At 39.7% G+C, this 26,037-nt stretch overlaps 1 protein-coding gene across 1 annotated transcript; it reads right to left on the bottom strand.

Annotated features, from left to right (window-relative positions):
• Positions 1-288: 288 nt before the first annotated feature.
• On the bottom strand, positions 289-24,493 carry olfm3a (olfactomedin 3a). Its single transcript, XM_062992007.1, has 5 exons — positions 24,419-24,493; positions 12,426-12,581; positions 8,574-8,793; positions 5,595-5,701; positions 289-963 (listed from the first exon to the last, which is right to left on the bottom strand). The coding sequence occupies exons 2-5, from the start codon at positions 12,570-12,572 to the stop codon at positions 289-291; spliced, it is 1,149 nt and encodes a 382-aa protein (XP_062848077.1). The 5' UTR covers positions 12,573-12,581; positions 24,419-24,493.
• Positions 24,494-26,037: the final 1,544 nt, after the last annotated feature.

The following is a 26,037-nucleotide window of genomic DNA, read 5'->3' as shown; positions in this document are numbered from 1 at the left end:
CTTCGTTCTTTCTCTTTATACAAATTGTGTCCTTTGATTATTGTCCCCCATTTTCTTGCTGAGGTAGAGCCTACTGACATCTCTGTGGCATTTGTACCAGATAAATGTACCAGTATATCACATGCCGTGTTCCTCGTCCCAGTCTTCACAAATCGTGCTTTTTAATCATATTCTAAAGATGAGGTGAAATATTATTTTAAAAATGACCTGATGGTCATTTGTTTAGGCAATTATAAACTCATGTTCAAGCTCGATGCTTCTCCTTTTTTAATATCTTTACAAATTTCCTTAAGATTCATCCGTTTTGATGACATGGTAGAGTGTGACATTGAAGATCACTTGGTGGCCATTGTTCCAAGCGTAAATAGCTCTCTCCCGGAAATTGTAGTCAAGCATGGAAATATGAAAATAGGGGTTATGAAAAGGGATGTCCACATACTCATAGGTGGATGTCTTGGTGTCATAGGAATAGTAGACCTTGGCACCAGTCAAGTGTGAGTTGGTGACATATAGTGTTCCACAGATCATAAATGACTCACCAGCATTACGCTTTGAGTACTCTGTGTTCCAAGTGTGAAGAGGCTCCAGAGTCTCTGGCTCTAAGCGAGAGATCACCATGTTCCCGGCATTCTGGTTGGTGGCGTAGACAGCCCACAGACCCAACTCATCAGCCATGATATCGATATCAGAGAAACCACCCCAGGTGTAAGGGTAGACATTGTGGAAGCCAGCATACTCAAGTGCTCTCTGTGTCAGCACTCGACCTGTCTCAAAGCTGTACCTTACCATGATGTTGCTCTGCTCCTTGTTGTAGTATAGAGAGCCATTGTAGACCACATGGTTTGTGCCTGCCCACTTAAATGGAAGGAAGTAGGTTCTAGACTCCTGACCTGAGACAAAGTCTTCTATGGATTTATACTCTCTCACCACCTTGCTGTTGGTGTATGTGTCCATGTACCATACCTGCATAAAAACAAAGTAAATACCTTTAAGTAAAGAGAAAGGGGTACATCTCTGGTTAAAGCTTGGTACTAGTGATTAACAGGTTGTGGACCTATGTTTGGTTTTGATGTGCCATTACATTTACGTTAACACACCCAGTGTTGGGTGGGCATCACTGGATCCACTTATTTCCTGCCATTTTGTGTTGTGTGCATGCTTATTTTGTTTTTGAGGCTGATATGCCAGGCCTGTTTAGCTTTTCATGACGGCTCTGCCAATGTTTTATGTGTTTCTGGAAATCTAGCCTGTGAGGTTTTAATAATAACTATCGTTTTCTTTTGTAGTTGCCTTTTTGAATATTGTTGTCACAGCTCAATTTGCCTCCAGTGGGGTCATGGTGACATTCTGAGAAATCCATTGTGGATACTGACACTGGTTTTTTGTCCTTCTCTCTGTGTTTTCTGTGTTGTCTTTTTTACTGTGCATTTTCCTTTGTGGCTGGTGGCTGTTATTGATTATGCCCCTGTGAGATGGTTTCCCCTCTTTTCTACCTTATTTGGTGATCATGTGGAGTCTGTCAAACATGTTTGCCTACCTGTTCTATGTGCATTTCAGACTACATTTTATGGTTTGGCTTTTTATTTTTGTTATTTGAATTTTTTCCATTTTAGCCACAGAATTGTTTTACTTATTACTTTAGTAAAGAATCCTTCAGCGGGTCCCTCCTTGGCGAGGCGCACAGCGTCCCTTCACATTATTATTTTACAGTTCCTATTTTATGCAAATGGGTAAGTGGTGGTAGGTACTTGTAGCTTAGAGGTTTGTTTGTTTGTTTATTAGGATTTTAACGTCATGTTTTACACTTTGGTTACTTTCATGACAGGAACGGTAGTTATATGGGTTATATCGAACACAGTCATGGACAATTTTGTATCTCCAAGTCACCTCACTTGCATGTTTTTGGACTGTGGGAGGAAACCAGAGCCCCCGGAGTAAACCCAAGCAGAGAACATGCAAACTCCACACAGAAAGGACCCGGACCGGCCCACCTGGGGATCGAACCCAGGACCTTCTTGCTGTGAGGCGACAGTGCTACCCACTTAGCCACTGTGCCACCCAGCTTAGAGGTTAGGGAACTGGAAAAGTAATATAAAGGTCAGTGGTGCTAGCCTCACCATTGCCAGTTTACCAATGTTTGGCCCTTAAATCAGGGGTATCAAACTCATTTTCACCGAGGGCCACATCAGCATTATTGTGGCCCTCAAAGGGCCGATTGTAACGTATTCTGCTGTGATTGCAGTCTGTTGTTTTTCTTGGAGGCTAAATTCTGCATTTACGTATATTGTCCTCCTTTACCACAGACATGGCCTCATAACACAAGAGACGCACCGTTTTCTCTTCCTGAAGCACAAACTTGTTTTCATTTTCCTTAAATTTCCTCCTTCTGCTTAATTTTCTTACTTATCTTCTTGTACATTTTGGGATTATGTGTAAATATTTCTTAACATCATCTACTGGCAGGATGTGTAACTTTGCAGGTCACAAAATCAGCATGCATTTTGAGAGATGCAGTTAATGTAGGATATGTAGCTAATGTAGCTAATGCTCAGCTAGACAAACAGACAGACAGCTCTCTTCAGAATACGGTCGGTTTTATTTGCTTCCCAGCTGTGTGATACACTGTGTGCAAAAGAATGAGGTAAAAATACAAACAATAAATAACTTAATACAGTACAAGCACACAGCTGTAGTCAAGTGTTACATCTGGTACAATATGAGATTTAACCAAACGTAAAATAGCGCTAAGGAGTTAGCATTTTGTGTAAAGATACTAATTGCTATAGTAACGGTAACAATTGTATTTAATTACGGTAAATTTGTAACTAAAACGCTGTGATATACTCACTAAACATTTACAAACAACTGAGAATATAAACGCCACTACTTACAGATGATGCTTTGGTATTATACTGCAAGATAATTATTTATATTTATTATTATTGTTTACATTACTACCCGCGTTCTTTTGCCGTAAAAGTCACATGGCTTCTCAGCGAAGGTCAAGGTTAGTTGCCATGACTACGATGTCACCGGTTGCCGTTTAAAGGTGCAGGTGTCCCATTAAATAATAAGTATTCGGTCACAATTTAAGTTGCTTTTATCAAAACTGTACATGCATTTTAATGTACAATATCAAAAATAAATACTAAAGTCCAGCGATTAAGTATATTATACGTATTTATTTATGGGTTAAAAATAGAAGTGTTAATAGTATATTTTATCAATTAACAAAATGCAAAGTAAATAAACAAAATATAAATCTAAAAAACACCCTTTGTGACCTCTTTTCGCCTTCAAAACAGCATCAATTCTTCCGTCTTTCCTCCCTGATGGTACTGCAAGATAAATAAATATCTGCCTGTATTTCTCATCATTGGACACCATTAATCCTGACCAAGTTCCCACTTCCTTTGCTTAAATGTAGCCCCAAACTTGCAAGGAATCTCCACCATGCTTTACTGTTGCCTTTATTGTACCGCTCTCCAGCCCTTTGCCGAACAAACTGCTTTCTGTTACTGCAAATATTTCGGATTTTGACTCATCCCTCTAGAGCACCTGCTGCCATTTTTCTGCACCCCAGTTCCTACGTTGTCATGCATAGTTTAGTCACTGCTGATGGCACTGCTGGACATCAGATTTCAAAGGGAAGTGAGCATGATGTGTCTTTCATCTGCTGCTCTAAGTTTCCTTGGCCGACCACTGCGTCTACGGTTCTCAACATTGTCCGTTTCATTGTGCTTACTCAAAAAAGCTTGAACAGCACATCTTGAAACCAGTCTGCTTTAATTTTTTGCCTGGGAGAGACCTTGCTGATGCAGTATAACTACCAGGTGTATTGTTGCTGTGCTCAGTCTTGCCATGGTGTATGACCTGTGACATGAAACTGTCTTCCACAACCTCACCTTTGTAGCAGATTTGACTGTTCCTCACCCAGTTTTAAGCCTCATACACAGATATTTCTGTTTTAGTTAATGACTGTTTGGTATAACTGGTTAATCACACACCTGACTATAATCCTACAAAATGCCTGACTTTGTGCAAGTGTACCTAGAAGAACTTTGCATTTAGTTAATTGACAAAGATAAACTATTAACACTTCAATTTTTGAAAGCATTATTACTTTGCAGCATGTTTTCCACACCTGCCTACAACTTTTGCACAGTACTTCACCAACTTCACACCAAATTAAATTCCATCTCATACACTCATATACAAAACATTTAAATTGGACAATCTAACAATAATAGATAACATTAAGAATAGGGCAAATATATTTATAAGCCACACTGCAGTCTAGAAAAGAGTTTTTGGTTAAAGGTTATGGTCAGAATAGACCTCAGCCTCTTACCAAAGGGAAGTGTTTTGAAAAGAATATGCCCAGGGTGTGAGGGGTCAGTCATGATCTCACCTGCATGCCTAGTTCACACTACACGATTCTTGCCCTGATTTTTGCTCGTCGACTGGTCGCCGCTAGATTTGCCGGCTCGGGAGCAACTCGGCATTTGCTCGATCCGAGCAAAGAGAGATATCTAGCATGTCAAATATCTGGATCTGAGTCGCCCAACTGGCAATGAGTGCTATGTCGAACAGCCAATGACAACGCAAGATACGGTGTGAGGGGAAACACAGGGGAGGAGTTGTAAAAAGGTGGGACAGGGGCATAATACAGTTTATATCAGTATACATCGGCACACACACACAAGTTTTACAGTATTTCTGATCTTATCGTTCTCTACAAAATATAACACCAACGTTGCATTGCAAAAAATATTTATTAACCTCCAACATGCTGCTCGCGTAGCCAAATCCACTCAGATAAATTTTTTCTCCTTGATTTTACGCTGCACATCAGCACACAAACTTTGATCGCTCGCTACTTGTTGACGTGCATTTTTGGACGTAGTATCATTAAACTCCTCTTCACTTCTCGTGTTTGTTTTCATGACAAAACGTCGTTTGGGAGACCAGAGAAGTTCGCCTGCGATTCCAGTTGGTGATCGATCGTGTAGTGTGAAACCCCCTATCGCTGATCAGTCGTGTAGTGTGAAAGCCACACAGACTTGAAAGACTCCCGATTACAAGTCATGTACTGTGAACTGTACAGCGATCTGACGACTTGGAAAGTCGTGTAGTGTGAACTTGGCATAAGGGGTCAATTACTTTTTTCAGACAGGGCCAGATAGGGCTGAACAGCATTTTTTTCTTAAAAAATAAAATCATTATTTGACTATATATTTGTGTAACTATTGTTTTTTGGAATTTTAATTCATTTTAATATGTCAGAACATATTTTTTTACGGCACCCCTGATAAAGTGTGAAGAAATGTGACGAAAGAATCTTTTCTAATGAAATGCTCTTCGCATCATTTATTAAATACCACAGCTTGATGCTTTTATTCTAATATGATTGATTCGTAAATGCTGACACTTGCACAAAAGCTTTGCTGCATTGTTTTTCCAGTTGCACATCTATTTAGCTAATGAGTATTTATCTACCACGTATCCATTAATCGGATACAGGACGATTTTCATTTATAATCCTATTATTTGTAATGATAAGCAGGATAAAAAAAGATCCACCAAGAACTCACTTTGTTGTTTCTAGGAGATGCCATTGGGTCAGTCATCCATGCGCCAAATCTGGTGCCTGACGTTTTGATGGTGACGGGTCCTGTGATTTTCATTAATTTCCCACATGCTGAAAATAACAGAAAACACTGATAAGATGAAGGCCTTTTTCCACCATAACTAGATTCCTAAAGCAATTTCATGGCAGTTGCTGATAATGTGAGCTGCATTATGCATATTAAAGGATAAAGGCTGCTACAAAAGATATGTGGAGGCTTTAGCAGACTGCTGCTTGATTAGCACAGTATCATAATGCATTCATGCATCTGCTGAATTCGTTCTAAGTCTATTAGTAATGCTGCATAAAGTTTTGGAAAATTACACTCCCACAGGTGCTGAATGTGTAAGCTGCTGAATGTGGTGCGGCAGCTGACCAACGTTAAGACTTGTGTCCTTCTACATTGCCATTTTCGTCCAGCAGAAGGAGACACAGAGATGCAGATGATTGATGCGTCAGTCTCTTTTGACTGATAGTCACCAGCATCACATAAGCATTAATTCACTTTGGATGGAAGTTTATCTGTATGTATCATGGTTTCTCCCTTTCTTAGCTCCTTTAGGCACGCTTGCATTTCTCTGAAACCATGGTGTCAGTCCAGTTCAGTCAAGTTTGCTGCTGGTCTGCGATGCTAGCATTCTGTACCTTTTGGAAACTCACCCCAGTGTTGCAGTGTTTTGTGCCTCACGATGGAAGTGACCTGGGAGAGCGGATTGTCCCCATTGTGGTGTGACATCCCTTTTCTGGAGCAGACCCTACTCAAAATCAACGTTATGAGAAAGGTGCACCATTTGTTGAGTCGTGGTGCCATTTTTTGCATTGCCTGGACCAGCAGGTTCTGAAAGTTGCCTAACTTTCCTTTTTACTGAGAGCTGGCTAGTCATAGGCCAGAGAAGTCTGTGTTAATGTGACTTTCAGTTCACACTCATCTGTGCGCTATTCCTGTTCTACCCACTTTCACTGTTGCAGGCTGCAGATTTATTTGTCATTTGTTACTTTTTTCTATTAACTTGGCCACCTCATTATTTATATTTGTCATTTTTGTGTTAGTGGCTTGTTAGGCACAGTACTATCTTGAACATTTGCCACTTGGGTTCTATTTACATTCTTGCATGTTTGTGAATTTGCCTTACTCTTGAATCTTTTTTCAGTCTTTTTTTTTCAATTATGCAAACCCTTAATTTAAACTCCAGACAAGAGAGGACAAAGTTTATCCTGACTGATACTAATGCAAAGTTCAAAAGCCAGACTCATGGATAAATATTAATGACATGGGTGACCTCTAGATTACTAGTTCAGTACATTATCTGCTGAGCTACCACTTTCTCGGCAAGCTATACTGGGACAGTTTCTACTAAGTACAACACTTGGTTTTCTCTGTTCCCAAATAAGTAATGAAAAAAGAAAAGTGATATACAACCCCAAATCAGTAAAAGTTGGGACAGCATGGAAAATGCAAATAATAAAAAAAAAACAGTTTCTTACATTTACTTTGACTTTTATTTGATTGCAGACAGAATGAACCTGAGATATTTCATGTTTTGTCTGCTCAACTTCATTTAATTTATTAATAAACATCCATTCCTGCATTTCAGGCCTGCAACACATTCCAAAAAAAGTTGGCACAGTAAAGCATTTACCACCTTGTAATGCTGCCATTCCTTTTCACCACACTTAAAAGTCGTTTTGGCACATTTTTCCTTTCAAAATTCTCTGCAGGCAGGCCAGTCCAGTACCCGTACAAAGCCATGCCTTTGTAATGTGTGCAGCATGTGGTTGTGCATTGTCTTGTTGAAAAATGCATGGACGTCCCTGGAAAAGATGACATATTGAAGGCAGCATATGTTGCGCTAAGATCACAATGTACTTCTGCATTAATGCTGCCATCACAGAAGTGTAAATGACCTTTGCCAAGGGCACTGACACAGCCCCATACCATAACAGACCCTGGCTGATTCATCTGACCCCAATACACGTTTCTACTGTGTGATGGTCCATCCTAGATGCCGCCGAGCCCAGAGAAGTCGACGCCACTTCTGGACATGGTTAACATAAGGCTTCTTTTTTGCACAGTAAAGTTTTAAGTGGCATTTGTGCATGTAACTCTGTATTGTAGTGCTTGACAAGGGTTGGCCAAAGTAATCCCTCATCCATGTGGTTATATAAGCTATAGTGGTGGTGGAAGATCACCGGCATTCAGCTTAAGCTTGCGCACTTGGCCTTTACACACTGAAATTCCTCCCGATTCCTTGAATAGTTTAATGATATTATGCACTGTGGAGGGAGAAATATGCAAATCATTTCCGATCTTTCTTTGAGGTTCATTGTTTTAAAACATTTTAATAATTTTCTCACACATTTGTTGACAAACTGGAGATCCTCTGATCATCTTTGCTCATCAAAGACTCGGCCTTTCCTGGATGCTGCTTTTGGACCAAACCATGATTACAATCACCTGTTAACATCACCTGTGTGGAATCTCATCATTATTTGTTTTTTTTAAAATCATTACTAGCCCTAAATTGACCCCATCCTGACTTTTTTTGCAGGCCTGAAATGCAGGAATGGAGGTGAATTAACAAATGAAATGAAGTTGATCACACAAAACATGAAATATCTCAGGTTTAAACTGTTTGCAATCAAATAAAAGTCAAAGTAAATACATAAGAAAGACTGCATTTTCATTTTATTTGCATTTTCCATACTGTCCCAACTGATTTGGGGTTGTATATATGCTCAACCAACTAAATAAATGTATGAGTTGTAACCGTGAAGTGTAACCGACTGATTTTATGTACAGTGATAATGTGTAACAGTATTGATATTATATATAATGACCCTAGTACTGAATGTAACTGAGTTAGTTTACTAATTAATCAGTAATTAGTTAATAGGTGAGACAAATTAATACGTTTTTATATTAATAGTTATAAGTGTTACATACTGAGTTTGCTCATGCAGCTGCGCAGGCGGCTCTCGAGGCTTATCACTCGCTGGTAGAGCTCCTCGTAATTGTACACCTCAAGCTCATCCTGAATCCCGGTCAGCACGGCCGACAGGTTCCTGATCTCCTCTTTGAACTGAGAGATGAGCTTAGCATCCGTTTTGTACTGCTCCAGCACAGGGATCAGAGGCTGCAGCTCATCCATTCTGTCTTTTAGCTCCTACACACATCCCACACACACAGTTGGTATGATTGGTTTGTTGGACTAACAGTTTAGAAAATATACTGTTATTTGCTGTTTTCAATTTTATTTATTTTTACTAACTGCTTCATCCTGGTCAGTGTTACAGTGGCTCTGGTGCCCACTGTAAATATGGGGTCCAAGGTAGTAATGTTCCCTAGACAGGGTGCCAAACCACAGCAGCACAATACACAGCTTACACCAAAGGTAGTTCATAGGAGCCAATTTACACCAATGAGGCATAACATTATGACCACTTTCCTAATATTGTGTTGGTCCCTGACCCGTTGAGGCATGGACTCCCCTAGACCCCTGAGGACCCCTGTGGTATCTGGCACCAAGATGTTAGCAGCAGATCCTTTAACTCCTGTAAGTTGCGAGGTGGGGCCTCCATGGATCTGACTTGTTTGTCCAGCACATCCCACAGATGCACAGTTAGACTGAGATCTGGGGAATTTGGAATTTGGTCAACACCTCAAACTCGTTGTTGTGCCCCTCAAACCATTCCTGAACCATTTTTGCTTCATGGCAGGGCGCATTATCCTGCTGAAAAAGGTCACAGTCATCAGGGAATACCGTTTACATGTAAGGGTGTACATGGTCTGCAACAATGCTTAGGTAGGTGGTAAGTGTCAAAGTAACATCCACATGGATCGCAGGACTCAAGGTTTCCCAGCACAACATTGCCCAAAGCATCACACTGCCTCCATTCCCCACGTAAGAACCCGGCCATCCACGTGATGTAAAAGAAAACACCTTCTTCCATTGCTCTGTGGTCCAGTTCTGATGCTCACGTGCCCACTGCTGGCGCTTTCGGCGGTGTACAGGGGTCAGCATGGGCATCCTGACTGGTCTGCTGCCATGCAGCCAAATACTCAACAAACTGTGATGCACTGTGTATTCTGACACCTTTCTATCAGAACCAGCATTAACTTCTTCAGCAATTTGAGTGACGGTAGCTCGTCTGTTGTCAGCCTTCGCTCCCCACGTGCATCAATGAACCTTGGCTGCCCATGACCTTGTCGCCAGTTTACCACTGTTCCTTCTTTGGACCACTTTTGATAGATACTGACCACTGCAGACCGGGAACACCCCACAAGAGCTGCAGTTTTGGAGATGCTCTGACCCAGTCGTCTAGCCATCACAATTTGGACCCTTGTGAAACTCGCTCCAATCCTTACACTTGACCATTTTTCCTGCTTCTAACACATTAGCTTTGAGGATAAAATGTTTACTTGCTGCCTAATATATCCCACCCACTAACAGGTGCCGTGATGAAGAGATAATCAGTGTTATTCTCTTCACCTGTCAGTGGTCATAATGTTATGCCTGGTCGGTGTATCTTTTGCATGTTTTTGAGAAGTGCGAGAAGAAAGTACCAAAAGGAAACTCACACACAGAAAGAACAAGCGACACATCTCACACAAGTTTAATTACTATTATAATAATTTGTATTTTTCATGAATAGGTGCTCAGGTGCCACAGTGGTGTAGCCCAACACCCCTGAGATCCAGGTTGAATGGTTTGGAAACTCTGGGTACTAGTTGCTGCAGTATTGCAAGTGGAATTTTAGTCCATTCTAACTTGACTTCAGCTGATCAGCAGTCTGTGGTCGCTGTTGTCTGATGTATTATGCACCATACATTTTCAATAGGAAGTCAAGCACACATACTCTGTCGGACTGTTGTAGCATGTGCAGAAAGAGGCCTGGCATTGAAGTGCTACAATAGCCATGAACTTCTTAAAAGACATCGCCTTGATGACAGCACATATCTATCCCAATATACACCGACCAGGCATAACATTATGACCACTGACAGGTGAAGAGAATAACACTGATTTTCTCTTCATCATGGCACCTGTTAGTGGGTGGGATATATTAGGCAGCAAGTGAACATTTCATCCTCAAAGTTGATGTGTTAGAAGCAGGAAAAATGGGCAAGCGCAAGGATTTGAGCAAGTTTGATAAGGGCCAAATTGTGATGGCTAGACGACTGGGTCAGAGCATCTCCAAAACTGCAGCTCTTGTGGGTTGTGTTCCCAGTCTGCATTGGTCAGTTTCTATTTTAAAAGACCTTTTAAAATAGCAAAGTGTTGAGCCAGGATCCACCTTTGCTTGCAAAGACTGAGCCTTTGGTAAATCCTCTTTTATACCCAATCCCTCACCTGTTACCAATTCACCTGCTCATTTTGGAATATTTCAAAATGGTGTCACTTGAATATTCTATCAACTTTTTTACTCTCATTTTGCTGTCCATGTCAAGGAGCATGACAAATTGTGTAGAGCAAAGAAGTATTATATTCAACAAATGTTTTTATTAGGGCTGTCATGCGATTAAAAATTTTAATCAAGATGAATTGCGATTAAAGAGCCAAATTAATCGTGATTAATCGAAATTAATCGCAAACTAATAATTAAGCAAATTTGAACAGTTATGCACATTTTTATTGCAAGAACCATTTCTAGATGCAACACCAGTGGTGTAATTAGGAGCTTATGGGCCCCAGTAAAAAAAAAAAAAAAAAAGTTGGGCCCCCTCAACAAATTGCATATGCTGATGGCTGAACATAATGAATTAAAAGTCACTCAGAAGTTACAATTCCTGCCTCTGGTATTTTTAATGCACAGTTTTACCTTTTTTAGTTTTACTTAACGAAAAAATTGTAATATAATAAAAATGACTTGGCGAGTGCTTAAGCTTTATGGCTAACCCAGAAATCATCCTTTCAAAATATTTTAATCTAACATTATGCATCAGTAACAAAACACAGATATGATTATTTCATAGATCTATTAAGAAAAGCTTTTAATACTGTGTTGTGCAGAAACATGACTGGTAAATACTGTTCTAAATTACCATTTAAACACCTATAAATACCTAAAACAATCAAGTTACCAAACATTATATATAAGTTATTGACTGTAGCTATAAAAACTGTTAATTAATACAGTCCATGCAAACACTTACTCCATATAAATATCAGATACAGATGTGTTTAAAACACAGTTCATTATCACAAAGACACATATTTACGTAGCACAAACAGCCAAATAAAAATAGTTAGATAAAAAATTTTAATGGAGTAACTGATGGAGTTTTTAAACACCTCACTGTCACTGCTGGACTGAGAATAGTCCACCAACCAAAAACATCCAGGCAACAGTGCCCCATGGGCAGCGTCCTGTGACCACTAATGAATGTTTAGAAGATGACCAACTCAAACAGCAGCAATATATGAGCGATTGTCTCTGACTTTACATCTACAAGGTGAACCAACTAGGTAGGAGTGTCTAATAGAGTGGACAGTGAGTGGACACGGTATTCAAAAACTCCAGCAGCACTGCTGTGTCTGATCCACTCATACCAGCACAACACAAACTAACACACCACCACGTCAGTGTCACTGCAGTGCTGAGAATCATCCACCACCTAAATAATACCTGCTCTGTGGTGGTCCTGTGATGGTCAATGGACAGTGAGTGTATAAACAAGGAGGTGGTTTTAATGTTATGGCTGATCAGTGTACATGATATGTGTACCTAATAAAAGTTGTGTATACAAGAGTTAGTTTTAACATTTGATTGTGTAATATAATAAAACAGGATTTACCTTAAAGTTTCTGGCCATAACAGTCTTACGATCTTCCTCAATCTGTCTGAACTTCGTCCTGAGTCCCTTCATCTGGTTTTCCATCTTCATAACGTACTGAAAATCCCGTTGTGTACGCAGGTTTAGCATTTCAATGGACTGTGACATGTTCTGCACCTGTACCATCAATCACAATATGTTAACACCAGCATTGCTAAATACATCTCAGAACACAGTAAAATCATTATAAATAAAAATCAAATAAAATAAATAATTAAATAATCACTGAAAAGCTACATTTAGTATGCTAATGCAAGAATGCTATATAAATTAACCACGTACACACCTTGAATATTTCTTGTTTTAATAAAACAGTTTTGGTTAAAAATAAAGTATGAAACTATGTATTCTGTAATGTTATGAATAATACCTTAAAATTGCAAGATAGAGGCACTTGGGTGGCAAAGTAATTTGAATCTCGCTGGCCATGGAGAGCATTTTCAACTGTGCTGCTGCTGGCCAGACATTTAACAAGCATAACTGGTGACCTCTGCTGTCTGGTTAATGCACTTGCATGAGTAGTAGAAATACATGTAAGGCATAGCGTGACTCTCTGTACAATGGCTATATATGAGAATCCACCACTGGATGTTTGAAGTTTTTTATACTGATACCACATGACTTCCTCCTACTGCCCCCACTGTGCAAAACTCTACCAATACAACATTAACAATAGAGATGATCTCTACAGTATTATGTATCCATAGTCAGGAAGGAAATTCAAACTAGAACCTTATGCTGATAGTAAATTGATCAGGATGATCACATTTAATCCAGGAACCACCTCATTATGTGTCATAGTCCAGCAAGCTTTACATTCCCATTGGCTTAATTAAAGGCTGCTGTGCAAGAAAGAAGTCCCCTGCTCTCGCTGTGTCTTTGTCCTTTTGTCAGCAACAAACTTCAGATGCCAAATTTCAATAGTATAGCTGACTGGGTTGTCTTTGATACTTTGTAGCAGGTGCAGTGAAAGTATCCCTTTTCATATAGGAACAGAGGACCTACCAGCTGTGGGCAATCATAATGACTTTATGTATGTTTCTGACCCATGAGAAAAGTGCCCATGACAGCTACAGAACCAACTACAGAAGTGTTACAGGCATCAAATTTTTATTGTGTTTGTATTATAAACATAACAAATCACTGATATTAAAAGAGAAATAACCAATCACAGATTGTTGTTTTTTTATGCATTTTCTCCCCATTTTCCTCCCGATTTAGCACACTTAATTTTGTCTTCCGCTGCTGATAGATACCAGATTGCATCCGAAGAGAGAACGTCACTGTACATGCCTCTTCCGACACGTGCACAGCCCTCCTCTTCTCGCCCATGCATTCCACACAGGTGTATCTTCCGCCAATCAGGGTCCTTACACAGTGTATGAAGAGCCACCCACACATAGTCCGGCCCCCACCCTGCAGATACGGTGGCCAATTAGTATCTGCTGCAGGCACTGCCAATTATGCCCGCTAGATGCCGCCCGGCCGACCGGTGGCAACACCGAGTTTCGAACAGAGGAGTTCTTGTTTTTATGTCCCAACTTTTCTGGAAATGGGGTTAAACATTAAATGTCATAATCAAGTACAACCACTTTGAACTGAAACCTGTAGTCAGTGTAGAGGGTCTGAAACTAGGACTAAGTGGTGCTCGCTTGTAATTATGCAAAAGTCTTTGATCAGTCAGCAGACACCACAATTTAAGCAACAATGAGAAACCCAGCCAATCTTCCTCCTCAGACACAGCCAATTATGCCTGTTTGACACTGAACAAAGTTGATAGTAAAGCAGAGATTCAACCTGCTTTACCTGCTAAAAAAATATACAGTAGATGGTGAAAGAAATAGAGATGATAAGGAGGTGTTGGGTAGACATAGGGTGTGTTCAAAAACCTAGTGAGCTCTCTACATAGACAGCATTTTACATCATCCTATGTGCGCTCCCAAGAAGGAGGCTGTTTGAATTCTTAGATGCCTTAAAATGCTGCCTAGTAAGGCACCTTAACTCTGAATGTATTTTGACAGAATAATAAGGATGCTGCCTTAGCGGTGAAGGCAATCCCAGCATTCAGTGCGGGACAACATTGTTTTTTAATTTGTACAAACGTGCACAAGTGTTATTTATTTGCAAATTCAGGCTTGTCAGCAAATGTAACAGTTTTTGGTACTCGGGGGGAGATGCATGAGGCTGTCTCTGTTAGCTTAGTAAGCAAAAACTAATGGAATCGCTGTCTAAGTAGTGCGTTCGAATAACCTGACTTATAAGTGGATGACTTACTAGAATCCTCTCTATTTAGGCAGCTTCCTATGTAGGCAGCAAGACAGCAAGGCAGCTCACTAGGTTTTCAAACAGACCCATAGTGTTAAGGACAGAAATAGAGAAGAACAGATGTTGCAATAAGGATATAAATGGTTGTAGTAAACAAGCATTTTGGGAGTAAGGAGGAACACAGAGTGATATATAAAAGTGGAGAAAGGTGCACACAGGTGGATTATATTAGAGACACAACCTGAAAGAGATTAGAGACTGTAAGGTGGAAGCAGGGGAGAGTGTAGTTGGCATCGAATGGTAGCCTGTAGGTTGTCTTTGGCGGTAAAGTGGAGGAAGATAGTGAGGACAAAACCAAGCATACTGTATGTCGGTGGTGAGACAGGCACTGGGCGGTGGTAGAGGCATGCTAAACAGCTGGGCAAAAACTGCAAAGGTGGTAAGGGAATTAGCTAGGAAGGTTCTTAGTGTGACATCTGAACATCGAAAGGGAGTAAAAGAGACTATGTGGTAGAATGAACAAGTTTGAGAAGAGGTTGGTGAAAAATAACTGGAATCTCCAGAGAAACAAAGAGTGTGGATAAGATTACAAGGAGATGCAGCAAAAGGCAAAGAAAGAAGTAGAAAGGCTAAGGAAAAGGTAAATGGCAAGCTGTACGAGAGGCAGAACACTAAGGAAGGTGAAAATGACCTGTACCAATTGGCAAGAACAGAGCTGAAAAGGACATACAGCAGTTTAGAATGATAAGACATACACTGACCAGGCATAACATTATGACCACTGATAGGTGAAGTGAATAGCACTGATTATCTCTTCATCATGGCACCTGTTAGTGGGTGGGATATATTAGGCAGCAAGTGAACATTTTATCCTAAAATTTGGTGTGTTAGAGGCAGGAAAATGGGCAAGCATAAGGATTTGAGTGAGTCTGACAAGGGCCAAATTGTGATGGCTAGACGACTGGGTCAGAGCATCTCCAAAACTGCAGCTCTTGTGGGGTGTTCCCGGTCTGCAGTGGTCAGTATCTATCAAAAGTGGTCTGAGGAAGGAACAGGGTCATGGGTGGCCAAGGCTCATTGATGCACGTGGGAAGCGGAGGCTGGCCAACAGACGAGCTACTGTAGCTCAGATTGAAGAAGAAGTTAATGCTGGTTCTGATAGAAAGGTGTCAGAATACACAGTGCATCACAGTTGCAGGGCTGTTTTGGCAGCAAAAGGGGGACCAACACAATATTAGGTGGGTGGTCATAATGTTATGCCTAATCAGTGTATATGAATGTGCTGACAAATAAGAAAAATGTCATGAGAAGGTGGAAAGACTACTTTGAGGAGTTGACAAATGAATGAGAGAGGTTAAATGGTATAAAGATCCAGATGAACTTGGACGTGCCTCAGATTAGCAAGGAAGAAGTAAGGGCAGCTGTAATGAGAATGAAGAGTGGAAAGACAGTGTATATGAAGAGTGGATAAATGGCAGTTGAGTTTTTAACTAGATTGTTTAACAAAATCTTAAAATGTGAGAGAATGCCTGAGGAGTGAAAAATAGTTCAGATTTTTAGGAATAAGGGTGATGTGCAGAGCCACAGCAACTACAGAGGCATACAGTTGATCAGCCACAGAATAAAAAGCTTGAAAAGAGTAGTGGAAGCTAGGTTGAGAAAAGAAGTAAGGATTTGTAAACAGCAATATGGTTTAATGCCAGCAGTGCACCACATATGCAGTTTGCTCTGAGATTGGGGAAGGCAAGAAGAAGTTGCATTGTGTGTTTGTAGATTTAAACCAAGTTTATGACAGGGTGCCAAGAGAGGAGCTGTGATATTTTGTGAAGGAAATCTGGAGTGCCAGAGGAGCATGTGAGGGTGGTGCAAGATGTGTGTAACAGCAGTGAGATGTGCAGTAGGAACGAATATTTCTCACTTGAAGAAAGATCAATTTATAATCTGGGGATAAAGAAAATCTTGGGAAGTCATTCTTCAATTTAGTTCTTTATTTCTGTCTTTCTTGTATTATTTATTATTTAAATTAATCTTAATAGAGAATTGTTTCTGTATGAACAGAATTGATTCCTGAAATATCTAGATGCCTTTATGACATACAGTAGACCCTTGACTTACAAATTTAATTGGTTCCAAAGGGCTGTTCTTAAGTCAAAATGTTTGTTAGTTAAACCTATTTTTCCAATAAGAAATAATGTAAATAAAATTAATCCATGCCAGACCTCGCAACCCTTACCTAACCTTTCTAATGTCTTAAATGGTCTTTTTTGGTACAAATTACAGAATATTTTCCCTTAAATTTTAAATTATAAAATAGACATTCCTGTAATAAACAATAATGAATAACAATTCACAGTAGTACATAAAAAACACACATCACATTTCAGTACAGTACATGTGCTGTATCATACACCATAATAAATTTCCTTCTTTTTTTATAAAATGTATCTACCAAAAACAACAACTCTCATACTTCTCTATTATTTGCTTCTTTATTTCAATAGTGTTGTATTTTGTAGGTGTAATTGCACGAAAGAAAGAATACTTTACTCAGCGGACTTCCCTCTTCTTTCTCACTCACTGTCCCCTCTGTCTGATACACAGTGACAGCTACTGGCAGGAGTAATTATACAACACACCAAATAGTAATAGATTCATTTTCTCACCACTACGCTTTGGGGCCATTTTAATATAGAATTTTACAAAATATAAAGAAAACACCAAAAAAAACACCATCCGCTGTCCGAATGTTCGCTCACTGTATATATATATATAGAGAGAGAGACGGTCGGAGTCAACTTGTTCGTCACGTCATGTGTTTCGCGAATTTTGGTTCGTAATCCGAAATTTGTTCGTACGTTAAGTTGAAAAAGATCGTTCGTAAGCAACAATGGTGAAACACTGAAGAAGCTGAAGGAAGAGTACAGAGACTCCAATAAAAGTCTGTGGAGCTGAATGGGGTAATTTGCCAGCATATTACGCTGTTCTCAATGGGACACTGGGTAGTAGACAAGCCAAAAAGATGACTCGGGCACTGAATTTAGCCTCAACAACACTGAAACCCATCAACCCTGCATCTCCGTCCGCTTCGACAATAGGTTGACTGCATTAGCCATTAGCCTTCATGTAGTGTCATTACAACTCCAAATCAGAAAAGTTGGGACAGTATGGAAAATGCAGATAAAATAAAAATGCAGTGTTCCTTACATTAACTTTGACTTTTATTTGATTGCAGACAGGATGAACCTGAGATATTTCATGTTTTGTCTGCTCAACTTTTAACTTTTATTAACATTTCATTACCTCCATTCCTGCATTTCAGGCCTGCAACACATTCCAAAAAAAGTGGTGACAGGGGCAATTTAGAGCTAGTAATGAGGTGAAAAAACTAAATAATGATGTGATTCCAAACAGGTGATGTCAACAGGTGATTGTAATCATGGTGTGGTACAAAAGCAGCATCCAGGAAAGGCTGAGTCTTTGATGAGCAAAGATGATCAGAGGATCTCCAGTTTGTCAACAAATGCGTGAGAAAATTATTAAAATATTTAAAAACAATAAACCTCAAAGAAAGATTGGAAGGGATTTGCACATTTCTCCCTCTACAGTGCAAAATATCATTAAAACCATTCAAGGAATCAGGAAGAATCTCAGTACGTAAAAGCCAAGGGCGCAAGCTAAAGCTGAACACCCGTAATCTTCAACCCCTTAGACGGCACTGCATCAAGAACCGCCACTCAACAATAGCTGATATAACCACATGGGCAAGGGACTACTTGATCTCCAGATTGTCTCCATGAGAAAATTATTGAAAATTTCTTCAAAAAAGATTGGAAGGGATTTGCATATATCTTCCTCTGTATCATTAAATGATTTAAGGAATCTGAAGAAATTTTAGTGCATAAAGGGTAAGCTGAACACCTGTGACCTTTTACACAGCACTGAATCAAGAAAAATCATTCATCAATAGCTGATATAACCACACTAGCGAGGGATTACTTTAGCAAACCTTTCTCAAGCACTTCAGTACAGAGTTACATTGATACCTGCCACTTAAACTTTGTGCAAAATAGAAGCCTTATGTTAATTACGTTCCAGAGGTAGAATTAAGTTTTCTGGGCTCGGAGGCAATCTGTGATGGACCTTCACACAGTGGAAACATGTATTGTGGTCTGATGAATCAGTGTTTGTGTCAGTGCCCTTGGCAAAGGTAATTTAAACTTCTGTAATGCAGAGAAGCACACTGAGATTTTAGGCCAGCATGTGCTGCCTTCAAGATGACATCTTTTCCAGGGACGTTCATGCATTTTTCAACAAGACAATGCAAAACCACATGCTGCACACATTAATAAGACTGTGAAACTGGAAGAAAAGGGTATGAATACTGGACAGGTCTACCTGCAGTCCTGTTGACACCTTAAGATCTGTTTGCAACATCTTTTGCCATTACATATTTTAAGTGTTGTGAGAACTAATGGCAAGATTACAAAGTGGTAAAAGCTTCACCGTCCCAACCTTTTTGGAATGTGTTGCAGACCTAAAATGCAGAAATGGATTTATATTAACTCATGAAATGAAGGTGACCAGACAAAACTTGCAACATCTTGGGTTCATACTGTCTGCAATAAAATAAAACTCAAACTAAATGATAGAAACACTCTACTGTCCTAACAATTCTTTTTTTTATTTGAGGCTGCATTACAGCTGTGTACATACTGTTGAATGCAATGGGTACATTTGTAAAAAAAAGAGAGCAATGCAAAGGAGAGGAAGTAAAGTATCTGACAAACAAAGAATATTTATTTTATAATACTATGCAGTATTATTTACTCATTATATTACTGTAGCAATGCACCTTGCACATCAGCTTCTGTCAATTAATATTGTTTTAACATGCAAACCGGTGCTCCATGTACTGATCCCCACGCTCTTCACAAACATTGAGCAACACACAGCCATCTTCTTTGTAAAGTTCAAATGCTTCCTCCTTGATAGACACTTTTATCTAACCTTCTAAAAGTCATCCCCACATTTGCTCTCGCACTGCTTAATCTGGCATTGTACCTCTGCTGCTCGACCTGTATCAGAAAAGAGCTTTATCAGCCAAGTTTTAAATGGGCATGCAGGGTCTTCAGTATGTAGTGTCTTACATCAAAGCCAGAAATACTGAGCCTGTGTTGGCTGAAAACCCCTCACCCATTCCCACAGATGTGACTGTTTCAGCACTCAAACTTCCAGGGTAGCCGACACACACATATCAGAACAGACCCTTTCCATCCACAACAGCCTGTAATATGATGGAATGCCACAATTTTCTATTGTAGTAGTCACATGAGTACTAGCTCTGGTGTTATTGATGGAATGTGACTGTCGTCTGTTGCGACAACACACTGAGGTGCTTCTCATCTGTTGTTAAAAAATGTTGCTATCTCTCCCAACTTCCTAGCATTTGGGGTCTTTAGGAAGCCACGTTCGAGAAGCGGTACAAGCATATGTTGCTGTAAGATCTCAATGTACTTTTCTGCATTAATGCTGCCATCACAGAAGTATTAATGACCTTTGCCAAGGGCACTGACACAGCCCCATACCATGACAGACGCTGGTTTTTGGACTTGTTGCTGATAACAGTCTGGATGGTCCTTTTCATCTTTGGTCCGAAGCACACAACGTCCATTTTTTTCCAAAAAAGATGTGGAATGCTGATTCATCTGACCACAATACACATTTCCGCTGTGTCATGGTCCATCCTAGATGCCTCAGAGCCCAGAGAAGTCGACGCCATTTCTAGACATGGTTAACATAATGCTTCTTTTTTGCACAGTAAGGTTTTAAGTGGCATTTGTGCATGTAACTCCGTATTGTAGAGCTTGAAAAAGGCTTGCCAAAGTAATCCCTTGTGGTTATATCAGCTATTGTTGAGTGGCGGTTCTTGATGCAGTGCCGTCTGAGAGATTTAGAATCACAGGATTTCATGCTTAAGCTTGCATTTCAACAATTTTCTCACACATTTGTTGACAAACTGGAGATCTTTTGTCTATCTTTGCTCATCAAAGACTCAGCCTTTCCTGGATGCTGCTTTTGACCAAACCAGGATTACAATCACCTGTTGACATCACCTGTTTGGAATCACATCATTATTTAGATTTTCACCTCATTACTAGCCCTAAATTGCCCCCGTCTCAACTTTTTTTGGAATGTGTTGCAGGCCTGAAATGCAGGAATGGATGTTTATTAATAAATTAAATGAAGTTGAGCAGACAAAACATGAAATATTTTGGGTTCAAACTGTCTGCAATTAAATAAAAGTCAAAGTGAATGCAAGGAACACTGCATTTTTATTTTATCTGCATTTTCCATACTGTCCCAACTTTTTCTGATTTGGGGTTGTACATACCATTCATTTTGCACAGAGTAGTCTTCTTTGTCTTCTTATGACCACTATTTAATCCATGCTTGCTTTTTGAATAAAAAACAAATCTGCAATAACAGCACCAATGCTTGCGGGTAATCCACACACTCCGCCATCTTATTACTACTGTTAACATCTGTTGTGTTGTGCAACTCCTTTAGTTGATGACACATATCTGATTTAAATAAAAAGTGGTCGAAATGTGGGTTGGTTCTCTAAATTGCACCAAAGTTCAAAGAGAAATAGTTTAAAAACCTGTCGTAAAGGGCTATCAGAGGGGTTAGCTAAAAATTCAGACACAGAGGCAGTTCAGCTGGAGAAAATGTTTGGTGTTGTAGATGAATATTTGGAAAAAAGCAGTTATTTTTAGTATTAGGTTTACCCAAGTTAGTGTGCTGGTCGCATTAAAGTTGAAGTAAGTTTTTGTTTTAAGTTGTGTCGTTAGTATTAGAAGCCCTTACTGGTGGCCAAAGGTAAAGCTTTTAATGTTGTGTGAACTTGACCGAAAGCAATCTGAGAGAACCTGATACCTTCACCATCCAGAAGCTGTTTATTCTGTTATTGTTTTACATTTAAATCTCAAGTTAGTAATTTTACATATGCATCGTCCTTGGTAAACCACACAGGTTGTTCTTGGTAATTCACCATAAAACCACCCTATAGTTAATGGTCAAGCCTTATTAGTAACCTGTTTTCTGTAATATCATACACCTGATATTAATAATCTTTTGTAACCTATGTGCTTATACATGCCATACAATTTTAATAGTTATGTTGTAGTCCCATTCTTTGCCCTAGGGATTACAGGTGTATTATTACACTGTCTCCTTTTCAAATTCACTTCTGTGAGTGTCATATCCCAAGTAAAAGATTCCTGGCTGGCTTAAAAATACAGCACATCAGAGCTAGAAAGAAACTGATTTAAGTAATTTAACACTGACCCACTGTGGTAGTCCCAGTGCTTCTCTCTCAGCCCTGCCTAATAAAAGAACAATGAAAATCGGACAGCAGACTTGCCTTAAACAAAATGGGAGGTGGAATTTAGCAGACACACTGACACCATAAGATTAAAAATTGCTGAAGCGAAGAAATTTCTGTCTTCAACTGATTTAACTGCTATCTACCTTTAATGGCTTACTTTAATGACTCAAGCTGGTGGTAAATTGACTCAAAGACAGACATGATGCAATAGCACTGATGATCGCTATTGTTCATGGGGTTTGTAGTCCTGTTGGGACTAGGGCTGGCACCGATCCGATACTCGGTATCAGTCCAATATTGGCCCAAATCACTGGATCGGATATCAAAAGGAAAAAAACGTGTAATCTGATCCGATACTGTTGATCAATATAAATAACACAATGTAAATAAGGCCATTGTTTGTGTGTAAAGCAAATAACACACGAAGATACGTTCCAACAGAGTGTTGTAACATAATTAAATGTTCAAACATTCAAGTGGGGTTTCACGAAAACGCTACTTTAATGTCACACACGCTCAGTGCAAACACAGAACAACATAGCACAGCCGGAGACTATCATTTTCTAATCTCTTCCATACACACTCGCTTCCTATACCCTAGCATTGTACACTTAACATTCTTAAAGGCCAGACAATATGTATGTAATTCACATTACATGACAGGTGTCCTTTATTGCCACTCACGCTTAATGACATTATTAACATGTGCCACTGATCTACAACTCATCCGCAACAGCCATTCAGAAATTAAAACACACTGATCTACTTTAACTTTTAGCATTAAAAAAAATAATCTACTACTGCCACATCTAAAAACACTGTTTAAACACATTAAAAATATGGCCGTTCAGGTGGCGCAGTGGTAAAAACACACGGCTAAGGCTGAGCGGCCACATGAACAACGATTGGCCTGTTGTTCAGATATGGGCGGGACTAAGCCAGATGGGGTCTCTCTCCAGTGACTGGTGCAATTACAACCTCTGCTGGCTGATTGATGGCGCCTGCACAGAGATAAGAAAAGAGTGCTCTCAGGGTGTGTCTCTCCGTACACAACGCTGAGCTGCACTGCACTCGTCAAAGTGCAGGTAATAAGATGCATACGGCATGCTGCCCACGTGTCGGAGGGGGCATGGGTTAGCTTCGTTCTCCTCAATCAGAGCAGGGATCAGCATTGGTGGAGAGGAAGCATGATGCACGGGCAAGTGGACGTGCTAAAAGGGAGAAAATGCATAAACAAAAATAAAAAATAAAAAATAAAAAAACCTAAAATCACTTTATAAGTTGCTTTATAAATGACAAATCGGACTTGGATAAATCGGTCTTGTCCCGGCTTGGAGATCTCTCACATTCCCAATGATTAATCCATAAGTGTTATGAAATGAAACAAACTACACCGTTTCCCATTTTTCTCTTCAAAATCCAGCAGTTTTTTTAAATAATCGCTTTGGTTTTTAATAAACTAAAAACGTGAAGAAACTTTAACGAAAAAAACTCAACTCTGCGTCAATTATAATTGGTTTATCACGTTTGATTGACATCCACATCTTCCAATTGTAGACACTTTTGTTAAACAAGCCAAAAATGCTGCTAAATGTTGTGTGTGTAAAAGTTAAAATAAAAACAGCAGTTTTGTATAAGTGTGATGTAGGTTCTGTATTTATTCCTTTACAATATTTGTTTCACAACCTGAGCATTGGTATTTAGATAGCTAGTTTAACCATGGTGCATTGAGACATGTATTATTACTGCTTAGTTGTTTGAGAGGAGAAATAATGGTATCAGATCTGTATTGGACATAAAAAAGTGGTATCGAGCCAGCCCTAGTTGGGACTATAATAGGTTGATATATGCTTCCTGCCACAAGAAGTAGAGGGCAAAGGTAATAAAACAGTAACGTCTTTTTTGTGTAGCAGTCTTTAAACCAACCCATAATTATGTAAAGCTCACATGACTGTGACAGCTTTTGTTTTAACAGCTTCTAAATCTTACCAGACCTGTTTTTTTTTTTCAACTTTTGTTTTGTGTTTTTGGATTTGGTGGTTATTAATAATTCCCCCCTTGCAAACAGTGTTAGTTTGGAGTGTTTTTTGATTTTGGTAGGAGACCACAGATCCTTAAAAAGATCAAAACAATTGCTGAATGTAGATTGTCTTTTCTTAATTGCCCCGGGTGTGTGTGTGTTTGATGATGAGGCCATATTCAGATCTTGCAAGCAGGTGACTCTGCACACACCCTGACTGATTATAACGAAGTGTTATGAACAAATATAAACATTCTTTGTGTGTGGAGTGTACCGTACTACCTTTTCCAGTAGCTGACGCAGTTGTCTGCTCTTCGCGTCTCTGGAACAGAGGTTTTGCTCTGGAGCAACTACAGTGCAGATACAACGACCGTCTGCATCCTGAGCCGAACTGTACACTTGCCAGCCCTCCTTCAGCCCGATCGTCTGCACACACGCACAAAAAAATTACATAAATAAATAAGATTTATCATTTATTTATATATCCTTAATAAGGCATTTACCCTGATCAGGATTGTGGTTTATTCAACCTCTTTGAGATGCTAGATGAAGGACAGGAATATACCATGAGCAGGAAGCAATTCCAGGACAGGAAACGTGTTAGGTAAATTTGCCTGTGTGTTTCTAGTCATGAATAAATCACATCCAATCCCTTAAACATAAATTGCGGATATGACATGCAACAAACAGTGGTGCTTAAGAGTTATGCCAAGTTCACACTACACGACTTTCAAGTTGTTCAGGTCGCTATACAGTTCACACTACACAACTGGATCTCTTGCACTCGGGAGTCTTTTCAGTTGTTGTGTACTTCACACTACACTATGGATCGGCGGTAGGGGGTTTTACACTACATGAGCTATCACCAACTGGAATCGCAGGCAAGCTTCTCTGGTCTCCCAAACTACATTTTGTCACGAAAACAAACACTAGAAGTGACGAGGGGTTTAATGATACCACATCAAAAAATGCACGTCAACAATAAGCGAGCGATCAAAGTTGTTTGTGCGCTGATGTGCAGAGTAAAAGCAAAGAGGAAAAATAAATTAATCAAAGTGGATTGGGCTACGCAAATAGCAGGGATTGTCTGTACTGTAGTGAGTTGGAGGTTAATAAATATTTATTTGCAATGCAAAGTTGGTATTATGTTTTGTCGAGAACGATAAGGTCAGAAATACTGTACAACGTGTGTTTGCCGATTTATTCTGATAGAAACTATATTATGCCCCTGTCCCATGTTTTACAACTTCTCCCCTGCCAGTCGCCCGACTGATATCCAGATATTTACCATGCTAGATATCTCTCTTTGGTCAGCGAGCGCTCGGCGAGTCGCTCGGATAGAGTTGTTGAGCAGTTTACACATAGCGGCGAGTTGCCCCTGAGCCGACAAATCTAGCGGCGACCAGTTGGCAAGCGAAAATCAGGGCAAAAATCGTGTAGTGTGAACAAGGCATTAGTGAACCCTTTAGAGTTTCTTACATTTCTGCATACATTTGACCTAAAACTTAATCAGATTTCTATATAAGTCCTAAAATTATCCAATCTGTGAGTGGCAAAAAGGTGAACCTTTAGGATTAGCAGATCATTTAAAGGTGAAAGTAAAATTAGAGTCAAGTGTCTTCAATCAACGGGATGGAAATTAGGGGTGTATGACCACTTTGTTTTATTTAAAGAACAGGGTTCTATTAAAGTCTGATCTTCACATCAAGATTGTTTGTGTCATGGCACAAACAAAAGAGATTTCTGAGGACCTCAGAAGAAGAGTTGCTGATGCTCACCAGGCTGGACAAAGTTACAAAACCATCTCTAAAGAGTTTGGACTCCATCAATTCATAGTGAGACAAATTGTGTACAAATGGAGAAAATTCAAGACCACTGTTACCCTCCCCAGGAGTGGCTGA

This window comes from Trichomycterus rosablanca, chromosome 3 (assembly GCF_030014385.1).
Source record: "Trichomycterus rosablanca isolate fTriRos1 chromosome 3, fTriRos1.hap1, whole genome shotgun sequence".
Classification (NCBI taxonomy): Eukaryota; Metazoa; Chordata; class Actinopteri; order Siluriformes; family Trichomycteridae; genus Trichomycterus; species Trichomycterus rosablanca.
Note: the sequence above shows the minus strand (reverse complement) of the source record. Positions and strands in the feature narration are given on the sequence as shown.